This window comes from Vigna umbellata, chromosome 1, assembly GCF_029865625.1.
Source record: "Vigna umbellata cultivar VRB3 chromosome 1, Vumbellata_1.0, whole genome shotgun sequence".
Classification (NCBI taxonomy): Eukaryota; Viridiplantae; Streptophyta; class Magnoliopsida; order Fabales; family Fabaceae; genus Vigna; species Vigna umbellata.
Genome location: NC_142165.1, coordinates 104,360,822 through 104,378,059, shown reverse-complemented (window position 1 = coordinate 104,378,059; position 17,238 = coordinate 104,360,822). Strand labels below are relative to the sequence as shown.

Below are 17,238 nucleotides of genomic sequence, written 5' to 3'. Positions count from 1 at the left end.
TGACTCATTAAATGACTAACCCATGGTGGGTTGGCAGGTCGAGCCGAATTATTTTGGCAGTTTTTCCAAAAACTATCTTTTATGATTTTTAATTATTTAATCATTTAACAAAATTAAATTTAAAAAAATATATTTTACTTTTATCAATTTCATTTTTTTCAACTGATTTATAATAAAATTGAAATATATTTCAAATTTATCATTTAATTTCTAATGATTATCTTACTTCTTAAATATTTTTCAAATTTAAAATCTCTATATCAATTTCATAAATAATATACACTTTTTAATAATATAAATTATTTACAGTAAAAAATTTGACATGTAATAATTTTACCTCACAAACAATTATGAATAAAAAATTATATTTTTTTTATGTTAGATTATTACATAAATATTATTATTGTTGAATATTTTTCATATTTTTGTTATGTAAAAATCAAATTAATATTATTTAATAAAAATTATCATAAATAATATATACATAGAACTCATATAATATTTTAAATATTATTTTTGTTACAGAGTAAATTTAAAAGATTTTATTTAATAGTTCATTTCAAAGTTTTAAAATGTATATTTATAATAAAAAAAATCAAATTTCTTAATACTATACATTGAATTTATATGTTACTATTTCAAACTTTTTTTAAATTGTTAGAATTTGTGACTTTGATAAGATTAAACCAAAAAGTAAAAACTATTAAACTAATTGTTATAAAAATATATTACTAATGTATTTATATTTTGTTATTATATCTAAGTATATATATTATAAATATATTTTAGATCAATTTAACCACATATGAATATAACAAAAATATTAGACAAAAGTAACTTATATTTATTAATTTTTTTATACTATTTATTTTCATATTTTTTTCTTTATGGTTTTTTATTACTTAGTCATTTCATAAAATTAAATTTAGAAAAGTATATATTACTTCTATTTCTTAAAATAATATTAATAAAAAAATATATATTTATTGATAAATCAAATTGTTTACTGTGTCATATAAAAGAATTTGTTAGGTAATAATTTTGTCTTCACAGAATTGACAACAATATATATATATATATATATATATATATATATATATATATATATCTTTTTCATATTAAATTATAATATAAACATTCTTATTGTTGAATATTTCCTATAATTTTAGTATGTAAAACTTAAATTCATATTATTTAATAATAAAAAGAACTAGTATTAATAATTGCACCTATAAATTGATATAAGATTTTAAATAATTATATTTTAAATTAAAATACTAAGGTTATATGTGTAAACCGAAAATCACACTTTTTAATATTATAAACTTTTTATATATTTTTGAATTTATTTTTTAATATTTTAACTTGAAAATGTAAATTTTGAAGATCAAAATAAGAGTAAAAAACTAATAAAATAATTGTTTTAAAATACACTACCAATGTATTTATATTGTCATTATATGAGTATAAAAATATATGTTAGACGTACATTTATTAAATTGATCTAATAATGCATTAGATAAATGTAGGAAAAAAAACATTAAATGAGTTTAACTATATTCACATTAGACGAATCTATGTATACACGGATTAGAAGAATATAACAAAAACCTTTAGGGGAGTCTAACAATACATTATAAACAAGTCTATCCATAAACTAACTTATGAGTATTACAAAAAATATTAGATGAGTCATTCTATATATTGATTAGACGAGTATAAGTATACACTAAATACATGAGTACAGCAGAAAATATTAAACAAGTTTGTCAATACACTTATTATACTAATGTAATAATACATATTAGACGAGTCTATCCACACAATTATTAGACAAGTATATCAAAAGACATTAGACAAGTATATCGAAAGTCTGTATAGATTAGGTAAGTCTATTAATACATATTAAACGAGTTTGTCCATTCATTGATTAAATGAGTATGACAATACTTATTACAAGAATTTGAACATACACTCATTAGACAAGTCTAGTCATACACATTATACAAGTATATTTATATATTGATTAGACTAGTCTAACAATACATATTAGATGAGTTTGTCGATGTATTAAATAGAAGGGTCTAATAATATACATCAAACGAACCTTTACACGTCACGTTGATTATACTTAAAACATAACTATAAATTTTACAAATATATTAATTTTTTAAACCTACAAATCAATTTTCACTTTTATTATACTTAAAAAAACATAATTATAAATTTAAAAGTTTTTATTATTTTTTCTTGAACATCTAAATCTCTTTATAAACAAATACACAAACATCAACTTGTATGTAAATAAGCGTTTAAAACTAGTTTTAACTTAAAAAATACCTAATTTGTTACTGGAAATATTTATAACTCGACAAAAGTAAAGTTTTCACTGTAAAAAAAAAATATATTTTCAATACAGGACGGAAAATATATTTGAATAAAAAAAAGGTTAAAATTCGTCTTTTTTATATTGTGTATTTTCTAACATTGTATATTTTCGCATGAATTAGTTATACTATATATATATATATATATATATATATATATATATATATTATTTTTGAAACTATATTTTATTCATAAGATATTTTAATTCGAAATGAATAAAATATTTCGAAACAATGAGTTTAATATTTTTTGAAAACGCGTTATTTTAATTTTTTTTATGTTTAAATGTCATATTTAACAGCTCCTTTTTTATACTTAAAAAACGAAAAAGAAAATAGCAAAATTCATATAATGCATGATACTATTTTCAATATTCAAATTAAATGTTCAGAAAAGAAATTACCTAAAAAAATGGTTAAATAACTTAAATTGACATAATTTATTAAAGAATATAAACTAAATAAAAAAACAAAAATGAAAAAACTTATTCGAAGAAAAACATATTTATCCCTGATATTTGTTTTGTTATATTTGAATGAAATATCTTGAAATGAAGGAAAGCAGAAGACTTAGATTGGAATCTGGTGGTGTGGGACCCAGTGGCACCATACTCCACAAACGAGTTACACGGATTCTCCATTTCTCACTTCACCTTTGACTTTTTCTTTCATCCCCGTCCTCCTTTTCAACCCAATCGAATCTATACTTTTCTTTCAACTTGGGTTTCATTACATTACATCACGCACCTACCCAACAATATAATAATACTATTTTCTAAATACAATCAAAAAAATTCCATTTTTATGAATATTAAGAATAATTTCTTCATTGGTCCAGAGCGCATAAACTATGTCGATTAATTAAATTCAAAAGATAAAAAAAAAAACAAGTATATTTCATAATTTTTTGTCAAATTTACACAAAAGTGCTTATCCTCTGGTAGAGGACTCTTCTGGTCCACAAAGGTCACAACCAACAAAGCAAAAGTTGACTTTGCTTCTTTTCTTTACTTTCCCTTGCTTGCAAGAACTTCCTTTCTTTTTCTCTCACTGTTACAACACACCGTTACAACTTCCTCAGTTAATTGCAAACAGCGCTCATCACTCATCACTGTCGGTCTCACACTTTCTCGATCTACCCGTCGCTTAAACAGCCTGAGCACCGAAAGCCACGGGGCCGGGCACGCCAGCTTCCGGCAGACGCGGCTGCGGATGACGGTGCTCTCCCTCGTAGGTAACGATGAGCATGTTAGGGTCATCCTGGGCTCGCTCCACGTGCTTTCTGGCCGGACACCCTCGCACGCTACTGCACTTGTAGTACCCTCTGCCATTACCAAAAACAAATTAATTAATCTCCGACAAACTTAGAAATAAAATAATACTATCATTCGAGGGTTCCAAAGTTCAAAGGCGTGGAAACTAATGTTTGACTTTGACGGATTCAATTCTACAGAAGGATAAGAATAGAAAAATACCGCGGGTAGGGTGACCCCTTGATGGGTTTTTGACCATACTTTCTCCACGAGTACTCATCCGCAGGGATATCGGCGATCTTCGAACTTATCGCCGGCACTCGAATCATTCGTTTCATACGAGATTTCCTGTTGAAAGGCGAAAAAAATTAATTTTTTCCTTTAGTTTGAAATTGATTGAAGCGGATGTGAAATGAATTTTACCTTCTCTTGGAGCAATGACAGTGGGCGGAGGATGAGGTTTTCCCGGCCGAGAGGGTGGCGTCGTGACACCTTTTACGGTGGGATGAGGAGAGAGGAGGCTTCCCGGAGGCGAGGATGGCGGGGCCGATCTTGCCGTCGGAAACGCTGCCGTCTGCCGTGACAGAGGACATGAAGGAGGAGGTGGTGGTGGAGATGGGAGGGGATATGCTAAAGGTGGTGTCTTTGGTCTTGGAATATTGAGAAACCGACAAATCCGTGAAAGAAGGGTTGGGGTTGGGATTGGGATTTGACTTGACCTTGGGGTTTGCAAAATGAAGAGTGAGTTTTTGAGCGTGTGGCTGCGGCGGAGAAGGAAGAGAGGGGGAGGGGGAGGAATGAGAAGGTGCGCGGCGAAAGCGAGCGTGACCAGTGCGATTCAACAAGTTGATGACTTGTTTGAACTTGGAGACAGTGAAGTCGGTGATTTCGGTGCAGTCAAGGTGGTTGAGATTAAGACGGTGGTGGTGTGTGGAAGAAGAGGAGGAGGCAGAGGCAGAGGCAGAAGCAGAAGAGGAAGGGATTTGGGAGGAAAGAACACGAATGAGATGCTCCATACTTTTCAATCCAGCGGAAGCTGCTTCTTCGATGGCTGTCTGTTCTTCCATCCTAATCTTGGCAACACCTGCCAGATCTACTGCCATGGAGGGTTGGAGAGAGAGAGACTACGTTGGCGTTGGTTTGGTTTTTTGTGTGGGTTTGGTTTGGATGGAAGAAAGAAGAGGGGAAGGGGGTTGGTTATAAAAGAGAGGGTGGATGAGAAAGTCAACGAAGCTTCGTCAATGGAAGCGTGGATATTGGTTGGACTTTGCTTTTGCATGCAAATTGAAGTAATGGCCAGAATAATGTTGTTTAGAAATCTCACTTTTTTATTCCACCGATGCCATTATTTATTACTATTGTTAATAATAACACAAAAAGGCGTGCCGCGACAAAACACAATGTTTACTCACTGTAAAGCTCCAAAGGAGGACTGGATGCTGTGTCCCACCACTTCTTGCTTTGGAAGCCCCCAGGGAAATTCCCAAACCATTCAACCAATCTTCACCATACAAAATTTAAATTAAAATGCAGAAAAAAAATCATCACCGTCAAGGCACCAACTTCCTTTATACAAACAGATTAATGTCTTCAAGTATTTCCCCACCCCAAGCAACCAACCCGGTCAACGCCATTGCATCTACTGTTTTTACTTACTACTTTCCTACTTTCCTCAATCAAGAGAGGGAAAACAAATTATTTATTTTTTCATTTTAATATCTCATTTATCTTTTAAACATAACTATGCCCATCAACTTTCACTGTATTGGAAAGTTGAAACTGTGGGGGAAGACAACGAAGTATAGAAAAAAACTAATTTTTTTGTTTTGGCTATTATCTTCTTTTGTTTTGTTTTTTCTTTATTTCTCTCTTTGGCTAAGCATACCATTAGTTTATGTAAAGGCCGCACTTGTGTGTAGAATCTTGTCATTTTCAAGCGCATTCATGCACTAACTATACTGTATTAATATTGAAAACAACTTAGATGTTATTTCGTATCTACCACTTCATTGTTATTATTACGACAAGTTTGTGATGAGTTTTGACTTTAGTGTCCTGCTTAGCACACAGAAAGGAAACTGATGCAAATATTTGGCTATTTGAGTTCTACTATAAATCACTTATGTTTATTAGTTTTCTGAATTTGGCTTTTGAGGTTTAACGAAAATCAAGATTGTTCCTTCAAAAGTGAAGAGGCTATTTTCTTGTTGACTTCCGTAGACTTTGGCATTAATTAGTTACCGTATACGTATACCATGATACCACCGAGTGTATTCCACTGATAAAATATATTATAAAGTTATGTCGATTTCCTCGGAAGTTTCGCCCTTCACCTTTTCCATTTTGTCCTTTTGTGAATGGTTGACCATCCATCGATGGTGATCGCAACTGAATGGAACTTTAATTTTGAATTTTAACGTGGATTCCCAATACGATGAAAAAAGTAATGCGTGTAGTTTCAATAAAGAAGAAAAAAAAGTAAGAAAGCTTACTCAACTTGATTCCTTGTGTTAGGTCAATGCCTACTTTGGTCAGCCACAACACCCAGGAATATAAACATTATCATGGTGTTTACCCTAAAAAAATCATGTCCGAATCTCTTTGTCACTCTAATTCAACGCATATGGGAATATAATAGAAATATTTTTTCTTGATGGTTTTAAAATACGCGGATTAACACCGTAGAAAGTAATACACATTATTTGATTTTATTTGATCTGGAGAGTTGATATTTAATAGGAATTTATTCTATGATAATATTTCTATTCTATGCTAATAATTAATATGCTTTCATGCGCACATGTACACTATCTCCATTTTATTAAATAAAAGAAAACGCTAATAATTGAGAGGTGGGAGATGGCATCTAACTTTTGTATTTTGGTCAACAAGATGGCATCTAAGTAGCCAGAGTCCGTGTTGGTGGTGAGAAGGTGAAGCCCAACGTACAAAACTTCATTAAAGTTTGGTTGACATTTACGATCGTTGTTTTTATATATGCTACAATATTGTTTTCAACGTTTTTTGTACAACCATTAGCCAGTGTTTTGTTCATCATTTCTTGCAACCTTGGAGAAAACTAAACCTTTGTGCTTTCCTCAATTCCTGGTTTCTTAACATGGACCACCATTTATGGCTTCATCGTACGGTGGTTGACCTACGATACACGATTTCAAATAGAAAGTCTGTTTTAAATATAATACTATATTGTAAGGAATCACATTCTTAAAAAAAATCATGTTTCAAAATACTATTTCCATTAATATACTTAATTGATATTTAATAATCTGAAAGGTATTTTTAATGAAAATGCGTGAAAAAAGTAAATATATAAAAAATGAAGTGAAGATAGAAAGTTTATAGATTTAATTGCATATAAAATATATTTTCCAAATTTACCATATAAGTGTTTTCATTCTATTTTAGTATCCTTTTTTTTATTTTACCTTTTACTCGTGTGCTAAATGTGTAATGACATGTTACATGTAAAAAAATTAAAAATAGTGAAAAAAGATGTTTTTTTATATTTATTCTTGTAAAGTGATATCATTTTGATAATTATGCATTTAATAAAATATAACATGGCAGCACGTTGTTAGACATTTAATAAATGAAAAATACATAAACACTGAAAAAATAATAAAAACTTTGCGAAAATAATAAAATTATAAAATAATTGTAATTGGGTTATAAAACATGCTAATAAACTAATTATTAGTAGAAAGTAGTTTTCCTAAGAATATAATATATATACGCACACTTTTTATCACAGAGAAAAGGGAAATAAAAATATTTTATATTTCTAAATATTAATGATATTTTAACGAAGGAAAATGATACTTGAACAATCATTTTTGACAACATTTAGACACGCGCACACGTGTCAAAATCTGAGTGGTCCATTTTCATATAATTTTTTCAACTGGACCACTCAGATTTTGACACGTGTGCGCGTGTCTAAATGTTGTAAAAAATGGTTGTTCAAGTGTCATTTTCCTTTAACGAAACTTATGTTGAATATTATTTTCAACTTCGCTTCCCTAAAATTAATATAATTTTGATGTACTCGAAAAACATTGAATAAAGGAAGAGTAAATGACTATAATGCCCAAATAGAATTTATAGTTTCAACGAAAATCTCAACACGTGGGAAGAGTATTCAAAGCGCCATAAGTGAAGTTTGGTACATCACTCATTCTATAGGTCTACATTCACACTTAGGTCAGAAAGAAAGAAAGAAAAAAAAAAAAAACAGACAATGGCTGCACCTCACAGTCAATGGTTAATAACTTCCTTTTCAGAAATGATATTAATTTCAATAGTTGAACCTCGTTATCGAAAGTGTTATATGATAAAGATCTCTTTTCAAAGTTTGATCAAACTCACACCCTCTAACTAAAACTGATATAACGTCCCCATCTCAAATTTAAGTGTTATAAATGAAAAAAAAAAAAAAAAGCATAACTCAAAACATCATACAAAAAGTTATCGATCAATTTTTTAATACTTCTATTATAGTTTTTAAGTTGTTACTAATATTATATTATTTAATTAAAAAAATATGGTAATTTTAAATAACCTTTTATTTTAAATTTAAAAACGTTAGAGCATTACCTCCTTCGTGAAGATGTTTTTTTTTAAATTTGAGTAAAAACCTAATTTTCCGAAAATATTATCTTTTTAAATGGTAAACAAAACTCATCAAATTAAATTTCAAATGTCATTTTTAAAGATATTCTCTATAGATGTATACGAAGGTGTAAACTTTAAAACAATCTATATAGTCAGCACAACAAAAAAGTTAATGCAAAATAAGGTGTTAATCCACTAAAATGCTTCTTATTTAAATTAATATTTTGGTTTTTACCTTCATTGAAAATATATTGAAAATCCTAAAATCATATTTCCCTCAATGTTTACCTTGTTTCTCCCCCAACCAAAGGTGGCACTCATAGTGACAGAGATTGCATTTTTACTTATATTCCAGCTTCCTCAAACATCAGAACTCAGACCCACCCAAATTCCTTCCACTTCTTACCTCCTTCTACTCACCTTCCTCGTCACCACCACTTCCACTTCGGCTGTCTGGTTGCAGCTGTTGGGATCAATTGGCCCACCATGGCTTCTCACCTCCTTCCACCCCTCTTTGATGCCAACTTTTTGTTGAAAATCTAATTGTTAGTTTAAGTCCTATATTGAATATAAACAAGAAAGTAGAATACTCTATAAAGATTAAAGATTCATTAGTGTCTTAAGACTTTTGGATAGAGAATCTTTTATATAGTTGGACTGATATCGTGTCTCTGAAGTGAAACCCCTCCAACGTTCATGTTCTTGGATCTCTTTTTGCCTCCAACATTGTTGTTCCTGTGGCCATTCCCAACACTGTGCTCAGAAGCTTTAACTCTTCTACGAAAATAGTTGGGTCCAAATGTTCCAGATTGACCATTCCCCAATAAATATTTAGAAAACAATTTTTAAAACTAAAAGAAAATATTTTTTAAATTGGATATTTCCAAAGTTGTATTTTCAAATTCAAAAATATTTTTTAGAATATTTATTTTAAAATATGTTTTTTTAATTAGATGTTCTACCAGGTATTTTCAAATCTATTTTTTTTTTCTGAAACACCCTATTTAAAAGTTTTTATATTTTTTTAATTGAATATTTTGAAAAGTATTTTCAAATTCAAAAATATCTTTCGAAATACATATTTTGAAATCTGTTAAAAATATATTCTGGATTAAGTATTTAAAAAAATATTTTTAGATTCAAAAATATTTTTCGAAACATCCAATCTGAAAAAATTAAGAGAAAGAGTTACAAGGATTTTTATTATATTTTAAATAAAGGATAAGTTGAAAATTGCAGGTTTTATGGGAGTGCTGGAAGAAAAGAGGGGTTGCAGGAAGAAATGCCCACTAAGCAAACTTGAGCTTCATTAAAATATCCATTTTACTATGGAGCTTAATGGATTGGACTGATTTGCAAATTTCTCAATTCTAGCCCAATTCATTATGGTTCTGAACGAAAACTTTGAACTTAACCATTCCCTTTTTTTCCTTATACTTTCCGCTTCAAACAATTAATAAAATATGTTAATCTACGGGTGTGTTTTAATAGTTAGAAATGTTTTCAAGAGATCTTTTATTTATTGAAGTATAGATATTTTTAAATAGATACTCCTAGAACTTCTTCTATTTTTTTTTTAATCTAAACAGTCTCTAACATAAGGTTTTGAACGTGTGATTTATCTTGGTTTCGATAATGTGCGAAACATGTAAATTAATTAGCGTGAGATTGTTTTAGTTTAATAATTGATTTTAAGTCTGAGTATTTGGTATACAGTGGTATTAATAATTTTATTTGAGAGAGAGATATACGGCTGTTTTAAATGTTTCTAAGGACAGAGTGACAAATTATTACATTTTAAGGGCAAGGCACAATTTGTATTATTAGAAAAACCGTCTCTTTAAACAAAATAAATAAAGAAATTTTCTTAGTACGAATGATCTTTTTATACAAAATAAATCAATTTAAGCATACATAAATTCTATAGTTTATAGGAAAAAAATATTTTCAATTAGGGGGTATGCCATTTCAATAGGTTTTGGGATGAGAGTACACTGTAGAATAATGTTATATGAAAAAAATTGATTTTCTTTTTTCAACCATTATTTTGAAAGTTTATTCATTTTTATTTTTTTTTACAAAGAGTGCTTTTGAATTTTAGTTTGTCTGTTCGTTTGCATAACAAATGAAAAGCAAAAAAATATGTCAATAACTAGAAAAGTTCATTTTTAAAATAAAAAACGAGAAATATTAAAAAAATTAAGACGAATAAAAGTATTTGAAATAAATAAATATATTGGAAGTAATTTTGAAAACATAGATAAATTTAATGCGTCTAATTAATTAATTAACTAACGTCTTGATCCCAATGAGTTAGTCAGTTGAGTATGGCGAAAAGAAATCGACCAACACGCTTTTAGAAAAAAGTATACAAAATTTACTGATATTTATTTAAAATTACAATTTGTTAAGGGTTATTTTTTTCTTTAACGATATTTTATTTCGTTTTACAGGTTTTAATAAATTTTAATTAAGATTTAATAGCCTATTGCTGAATAATGTCAATTCAGTCCATCGTTCTAAAAGTGTGTGAAATTAGTTCTCACTTAGTAAATTTTGGGTCGTTCCTTCATTACATACGCATAAACGGTGTTATCTTTGTCTTTCTCTCTCTTATGTTCCTCTGAATTTCTCTTAATACGACAATTTTTTCTATTTGTTAAACACATTTTAAATTTAAAAATCAAATTGTTCTCTTATCAACCGTAGTTATTTAATCGTACAGAGTTTTTGTTAGAAAAATATTCTATCTTTCTTAATTTTATATTAAACTTAATTTGACTTTTTAAAAATATTTAATTAAGTTTTAAGTATCACAAATTTAAAATATTTTTAATTTAGTTTTTAATTTTATTAAATGTTTAAAGATTTATTTGTCTAACATATTCTGTTATTCAATAACAACTCAATTAAAATTATCAAATTTATAATTTACTTAAAACTTAATTTAGTCTTGTCAAAATCATTATCATATTTGTTTTTTCTTATATATCATAAATATTCTTTGCTATGAGTAACATTAGATTTGAATATTTAATACTTAATACTATTGTCAACAATAATATTTTTTTCAATATTTAACACAATTCTATAAATCAGTCTTGAAATTAAATGATATGGTTAAGTTAAAACAAACTTAAGTAATTTATTGAAGTATTTAATGGTATATTATTCTAACAAAAATTGTTTATATATGTGTTTAATGATTTAAGTATAGTTTACATTTCATATATGAAAAATATAAATAATTTAAATTGATTTTAACATCATGAAATTGTGTTCGACTTAATTTTAAGTCAAATTAATGACCTACCTTAAAGTTATACTGTTTTTAGAGTAAAACTTATATTTAAGTTAGTTCTTACAAATGAGAACTTAGTATTGTATGAGATATGTTTGGATAAGCATTTTCATTAATTAATACTTCTAAAGGAGAAAATAAAAATAGCTTTTATTAAACAAAACTAGTTTATACATAACCTAAAAGAATTTAAAATAATAAAATCGTTTTGTAAATTATTTTATATAAAAGATAATATTACTCTTTTATCCTACAAATATTTATAGAAAAGCTTGTTCAAACATATTTATAGTATAACTTTTGTATTTGTTAGTTTAATCAACCTTTATATTTACATAAATAAGTATTTGAATATTGATGGCTTTTATATATATATATATATATATTTTAATTTTATTTCAGGTTAGACAACCGAAAAAGTTTAAGATTTTTTCCGTTAATGATTTAATAGTTGAAAAACATAATATATTTTTTATATTTTAGTTTTTAACTTTTTTCATATTTAAAAAAGAAAAATATTTTTTGACACCACCAACGGGTTGTCAAAACAATAGTACTTATAAAAAAAATAGTTTTTCATATTAAGCCGATAACAGTACGATGAATCAATACAATTTAATTTTTAAATTTAAAATATGTTTAATAAATAAAAAAAGTTATTTCTTGAGAGGAATTTAGAAGAGGAGAAGGAGAGAAAGAAAAAGTTAATGCAGTTTGTGCTATTTAAGAGGAGGGACTATGTTAACGTAAAATTTCTAATTTCATAAACTTTTAAATTGAGGGACTGAATTGATATTATTTAGCAAAACTGGAGACAAAATAGACTATTAAACCTTTAATTAAATATAAATGTTTTGTTAAGAAAAAACTATTTTATAGGAGAAATTATCAAATGATTTGATAATGAGATCACGTGTTTTTATAGTGTAAGTCTAACTTAATTGTAGAAGATGAATTTATAATATATTTGAGATTATATTGACATTCGGTTCAATAAATGTATATATATGAGATCATCTTGATCTGTAGTGGTATCTTAAGACCTTAAAAAGTTATATGTTCAAATATCACTTTAGTTAAATATGCTGAGATCATTTTCAGTCTTAATAGATGTAGCATGCATGCTCTTATTCCTAGTATATCATATAAGAGATGATATTATGTCAACTTAACTAGAGCCCAAATTATGTCAATTTAGTGATAGTTGAGTTACGCTATCCTTATGACTGAAATCATGTCGATTTTGACATTTCTTCATTATGAGCAAGATAAAAAAAGTTAAACTATTTTATTATTAAATAAACTATTTCTTATAATTATTTTCATGGGTCAAACATTTAAAAAATGTCCATAAACCTAATATTTAATATAAATAGCATTATTTAGTATGTAATTAATAGTTTTGTTATTATTACTGTATTATTACTATCTGCATGCCCCTATTCGTTTTAGGAGAGACGAGTTCTTTTGACATTTCGGCATGAAGGTGTAAGATAATTTAAAGGTGTACATAGAAAGTAGAAAAACATCTTTACAATATATATCATAAAACAAAATATATATCCCTGTTTAAATATATTTATAATTAATATGAGCATATCCTTCTCCAAACAAAAGTTAGACATCTCCTACATAAAATTTATAAAAACTAACTATATTTGATCAACTAATAATATAATAGCATTGTAAATTCAGCAATGAGATTTTTATCATATTAAAACAATAAGATCACACACACATACACAAGATAACAAGTAAGCGGTTGTAAAAAAAAAATTGTTAAAAAAATATTTTTTTAATGTTTCATCACATGGTTTGAACTTGTTTGTTTTTGGCAGCACAGTGATTGAACCGTTGGCTTCTTTGTAACATCCAAAAAGGATTAAGCTCATTTATGTCTGAATCTTCTTCACATCCCACTACCATTAAAAAAATACTCTTCTCTCTCAAAGATCTTTGCTGCTACCGCAGATCACTGAATATGGCCTAATTTACATGTGCATCAACGACTACAATGGCGCCAAGTTAGGCATATAATGAAATTCACACACACTTCGTACAAAATCCAAAACCCTTTAATTCTCACTACATTTAACCCACTTGAACTTTTCTTTTTAATTACCAGATTTAATCTTTCTAAGAAATATATTTTACGATTCTCTGTAAATAACCACAGTTTTTGGGTTCTGTGGGAGAATCACCTCTATTCATTTCAGAAATCATATAAAATAAATAGCATCAAATTAATTATTGATCTAGGTGACACTTTTCTTGCTTTTTATATTGGTGGCACTTCTTAAAAAATTAGCAACCTCGACGTGTCTATAAGAGAGGACTACCAGTGAAGGTTTAAGCCTATTGGCGTTGTTTGTGGTGAGAGGTGCTTAGTTTCAGTCATGTTTCCCTCTTTTCCAGCTTAAACGCTACCCTACAAAACCTTTCACAACTCTCTTTCTGTCTACATTGACCTAGTTACAACCCTACCCTGCGTTAACCATGATAACCATTAAGGATATTTATGATGTTTTCGCGGCTATTGTGCCCCTGTACGTGGCTATGATATTAGCATATGGTTCAGTTCGGTGGTGGAAAATTTTCACACCTGATCAATGTTCTGGTATAAACCGCTTTGTTGCGGTCTTTGCAGTTCCACTGCTTAGTTTCCACTTCATCTCCTCCAATGACCCTTATGCTATGAACTACCACTTCATAGCAGCTGATTCTCTTCAGAAAGTTGTCATTCTGGGTGCTCTCTTTCTATGGAACACCTTCACAAAACATGGCAGCCTGGACTGGACCATCACCCTGTTCTCTCTTTCCACTCTTCCAAACACCCTTGTCATGGGGATCCCTCTATTGAAGGCCATGTATGGCGACTTTTCTGGGAGCCTCATGGTTCAAATTGTGGTGCTGCAAAGTGTCATATGGTACACTCTCATGTTGTTCTTGTTTGAATATAGAGGTGCCAAACTCCTCATCACAGAACAGTTCCCTGAGACTGCAGGCTCCATCACCTCCTTCAGGGTTGACTCAGATGTTGTCTCACTCAACGGTAGAGAGCCACTGCAAACTGATGCTGAGATAGGAGAAGATGGAAAGCTCCATGTGGTGGTTAAGAGATCAGCAGCTTCTTCTATGATATCTTCCTTCAACAAATCCCATTTAACTTCTATGACTCCTAGAGCATCTAATCTCACAGGGGTAGAGATCTATTCCGTTCAGTCATCAAGAGAACCAACCCCAAGAGCTTCTAGTTTCAATCAAACAGACTTTTATGCCATGTTTGCAAGCAAGGCACCGAGTCCAAAGCATGGCTACACAAACAGTTTCCAGAGTAATAGTGGTATTGGTGATGTTTACTCGTTGCAATCTTCCAAGGGGGCAACACCAAGGACTTCTAATTTTGAAGAGGAGATGTTGAAGATGCACAAAAAGAGAGGAGGGAGAAGCATGAGTGGAGAGTTGTTTAATGGAGGTTTGGTTTCTTCTTACCCACCTCCAAATCCAATGTTTTCAGGGTCCACAAGTGCTGGTGGCCTCAAAAAGAAAGATAGCACTGGTGGCAGTGCCGCACCTAACAAGGAGTTACACATGTTTGTTTGGAGTTCAAGCGCATCGCCGGTTTCTGAGGGGAATTTGAGGCATGCAGTTAACAGAGCTGCCTCTACCGACTTTGGAACAGTTGATCCTTCCAAGGCTGTTCCACACGAAACTATTGCTTCCAAAGGTAACCCCAAACATCATATATATCAAAATATCTCAAACACTCACAACAATATAAATATTTTCATTTCATCAGTAAATTTCAAATACATGTGCATACCGAAAACATCCTTAAAATTGTCAGAAAGTGGCGGTATTTGTGATTAATGAAACATCCTTCTAGGACTGATTTGTTTATTGATTTTAAATGTGCGATTTTGTATGCAGCTGTTCAAGAATTGATTGAGAACATGAGTCCTGGTCGTAGAGGGAGTGGAGAGAAGGAGCTTGAAATGGATGAGGGAGCGAAATATCCCACAAGTGGATCTCCATACACCTGCCAGAAGAAGGTGGACATAGAAGGCAATGCAAACAAAAACCAACAGATGCCACCGGCTAGTGTCATGACAAGACTCATCCTCATCATGGTTTGGAGAAAACTAATAAGAAATCCCAATACCTACTCCAGTCTTCTGGGACTCACATGGTCTCTCGTATCATTTAGGTACACAGGAATTTCAAAGTAAAACGAAAAAACGTTTACCTGTCGCTGTTGCTGTCACTCTAAATCGTTTAATTTTGCTCATGTGCATGCATGCAGGTGGCACATTGAAATGCCAACTATTGTAAAAGGTTCCATCTCAATACTGTCCGATGCTGGTCTAGGAATGGCCATGTTCAGTCTAGGTACCTGTTATGAACTCTTTATTAATTTTTTTTCTCCTTTCTGTCTGCACTATATCATATATACGATTGTTTGAAAAAAAGGCTAAATTATAGATGGGAATCTTAATTGCAATCAGGTCTGTTCATGGCATTACAACCCAAGATCATTGCATGTGGAAAATCTGTTGCAGCATTTTCTATGGCTGTTAGGTTCTTGACAGGTCCAGCGGTTATTGCTGCAACCTCCATAGGCATTGGACTCCGTGGAGTTCTTTTGCATGTTGCAATTGTCCAGGTGAAATGAATTATGAAACTTTCTCTAATCAACTATCCATTACAATCAAAGTCTATAATTCTAAGTTGTTTATGATATGGTCTATATATTGCAGGCTGCCCTTCCCCAAGGTATCGTTCCCTTTGTGTTTGCCAAAGAATACAATCTCCATGCAGATATTCTTAGTACTGCGTAAGTGTCTTTTTTATGTTTCTTATTTGGTTAAATAAATGATTTCAATATTCCTGATCTGATAAATGTTTCATTTTTTGAAAATTGCCCCCCTTTTTTAATTTTCAATGTAAGATTGGCGTTAAGAAGATTGTAAAGAAAATTTATGATTATAAATTAAAGAGGAGTTTGCAAATTGTGCAGGGTTATATTTGGAATGCTGATTGCATTGCCCATAACCATACTCTACTACGTGCTGCTTGGACTCTAATCTATCTTGCGAGGAAGAGAATTATGATGCTGTAACTGTACGTACTACGTAAAGCCAAGGTCACCACGCTCAAGCGGGGTGGATGAAGAAACGTAGAAGATATTTGATTTTAGATGTTAGAGAGGGAAAGAGAAATTATATATAGTATATAGTAGAATGCTATATATATTAATTATTTATGATTCGTATGAAAGTTTGATTTCTTCCAAATTTCTTACTCACTCTGAATTCTCTCTATTTGTTAAGGGAAAAATCTTTTAGTTAGGTAGGAAAGCAAGAGATACAACCTACGAGACGCGAGATAGATCAATTTTTTTATGTTGTTTTTGGGGACACTAATATCAGTGGGGCAACTTTAAAATTACACTTTCGGCTTTTTAAACAAGGGAACTTCTGAATGAGCTAGCATTTATGCTCCCTTTCAACCGCACAGAAAAGAAACACATTAGGTATCTGAGGATTTAATTTTCGGAGAGTTGACTTTCAAATTCCTTCATTGATCAGGAAATTTTCTTTTCAATTTAATAAAATATTTTCAATTGAAGATTCAAACGATTGCAGAAATTGCTTATTTGGAAACG

At 30.1% G+C, this 17,238-nt stretch overlaps 2 protein-coding genes across 2 annotated transcripts; one reads left to right on the top strand and one right to left on the bottom strand.

Annotated features, from left to right (window-relative positions):
* Positions 1–3,266: 3,266 nt before the first annotated feature.
* LOC124823659 (putative WRKY transcription factor 17) lies at positions 3,267–4,826 on the bottom strand. Its single transcript, XM_047295917.2, has 3 exons — positions 4,064–4,826; positions 3,863–3,988; positions 3,267–3,711 (listed from the first exon to the last, which is right to left on the bottom strand). Exons 1-3 carry the CDS (start codon positions 4,741–4,743, stop codon positions 3,534–3,536), a joined length of 984 nt encoding a protein of 327 aa, XP_047151873.1. The 5' UTR covers positions 4,744–4,826; the 3' UTR covers positions 3,267–3,533.
* Positions 4,827–13,883: 9,057 nt separating this feature from the next.
* Positions 13,884–17,021, top strand: EIR1 (Auxin efflux carrier family protein). The gene is made up of 6 exons (XM_047295896.2): positions 13,884–15,300; positions 15,504–15,780; positions 15,877–15,962; positions 16,079–16,236; positions 16,331–16,407; positions 16,591–17,021. Exons 1-6 carry the CDS (start codon positions 14,070–14,072, stop codon positions 16,655–16,657), a joined length of 1,896 nt encoding a protein of 631 aa, XP_047151852.1. The 5' UTR covers positions 13,884–14,069; the 3' UTR covers positions 16,658–17,021.
* The last annotated feature ends 217 nt before the right edge of the window (positions 17,022–17,238 follow it).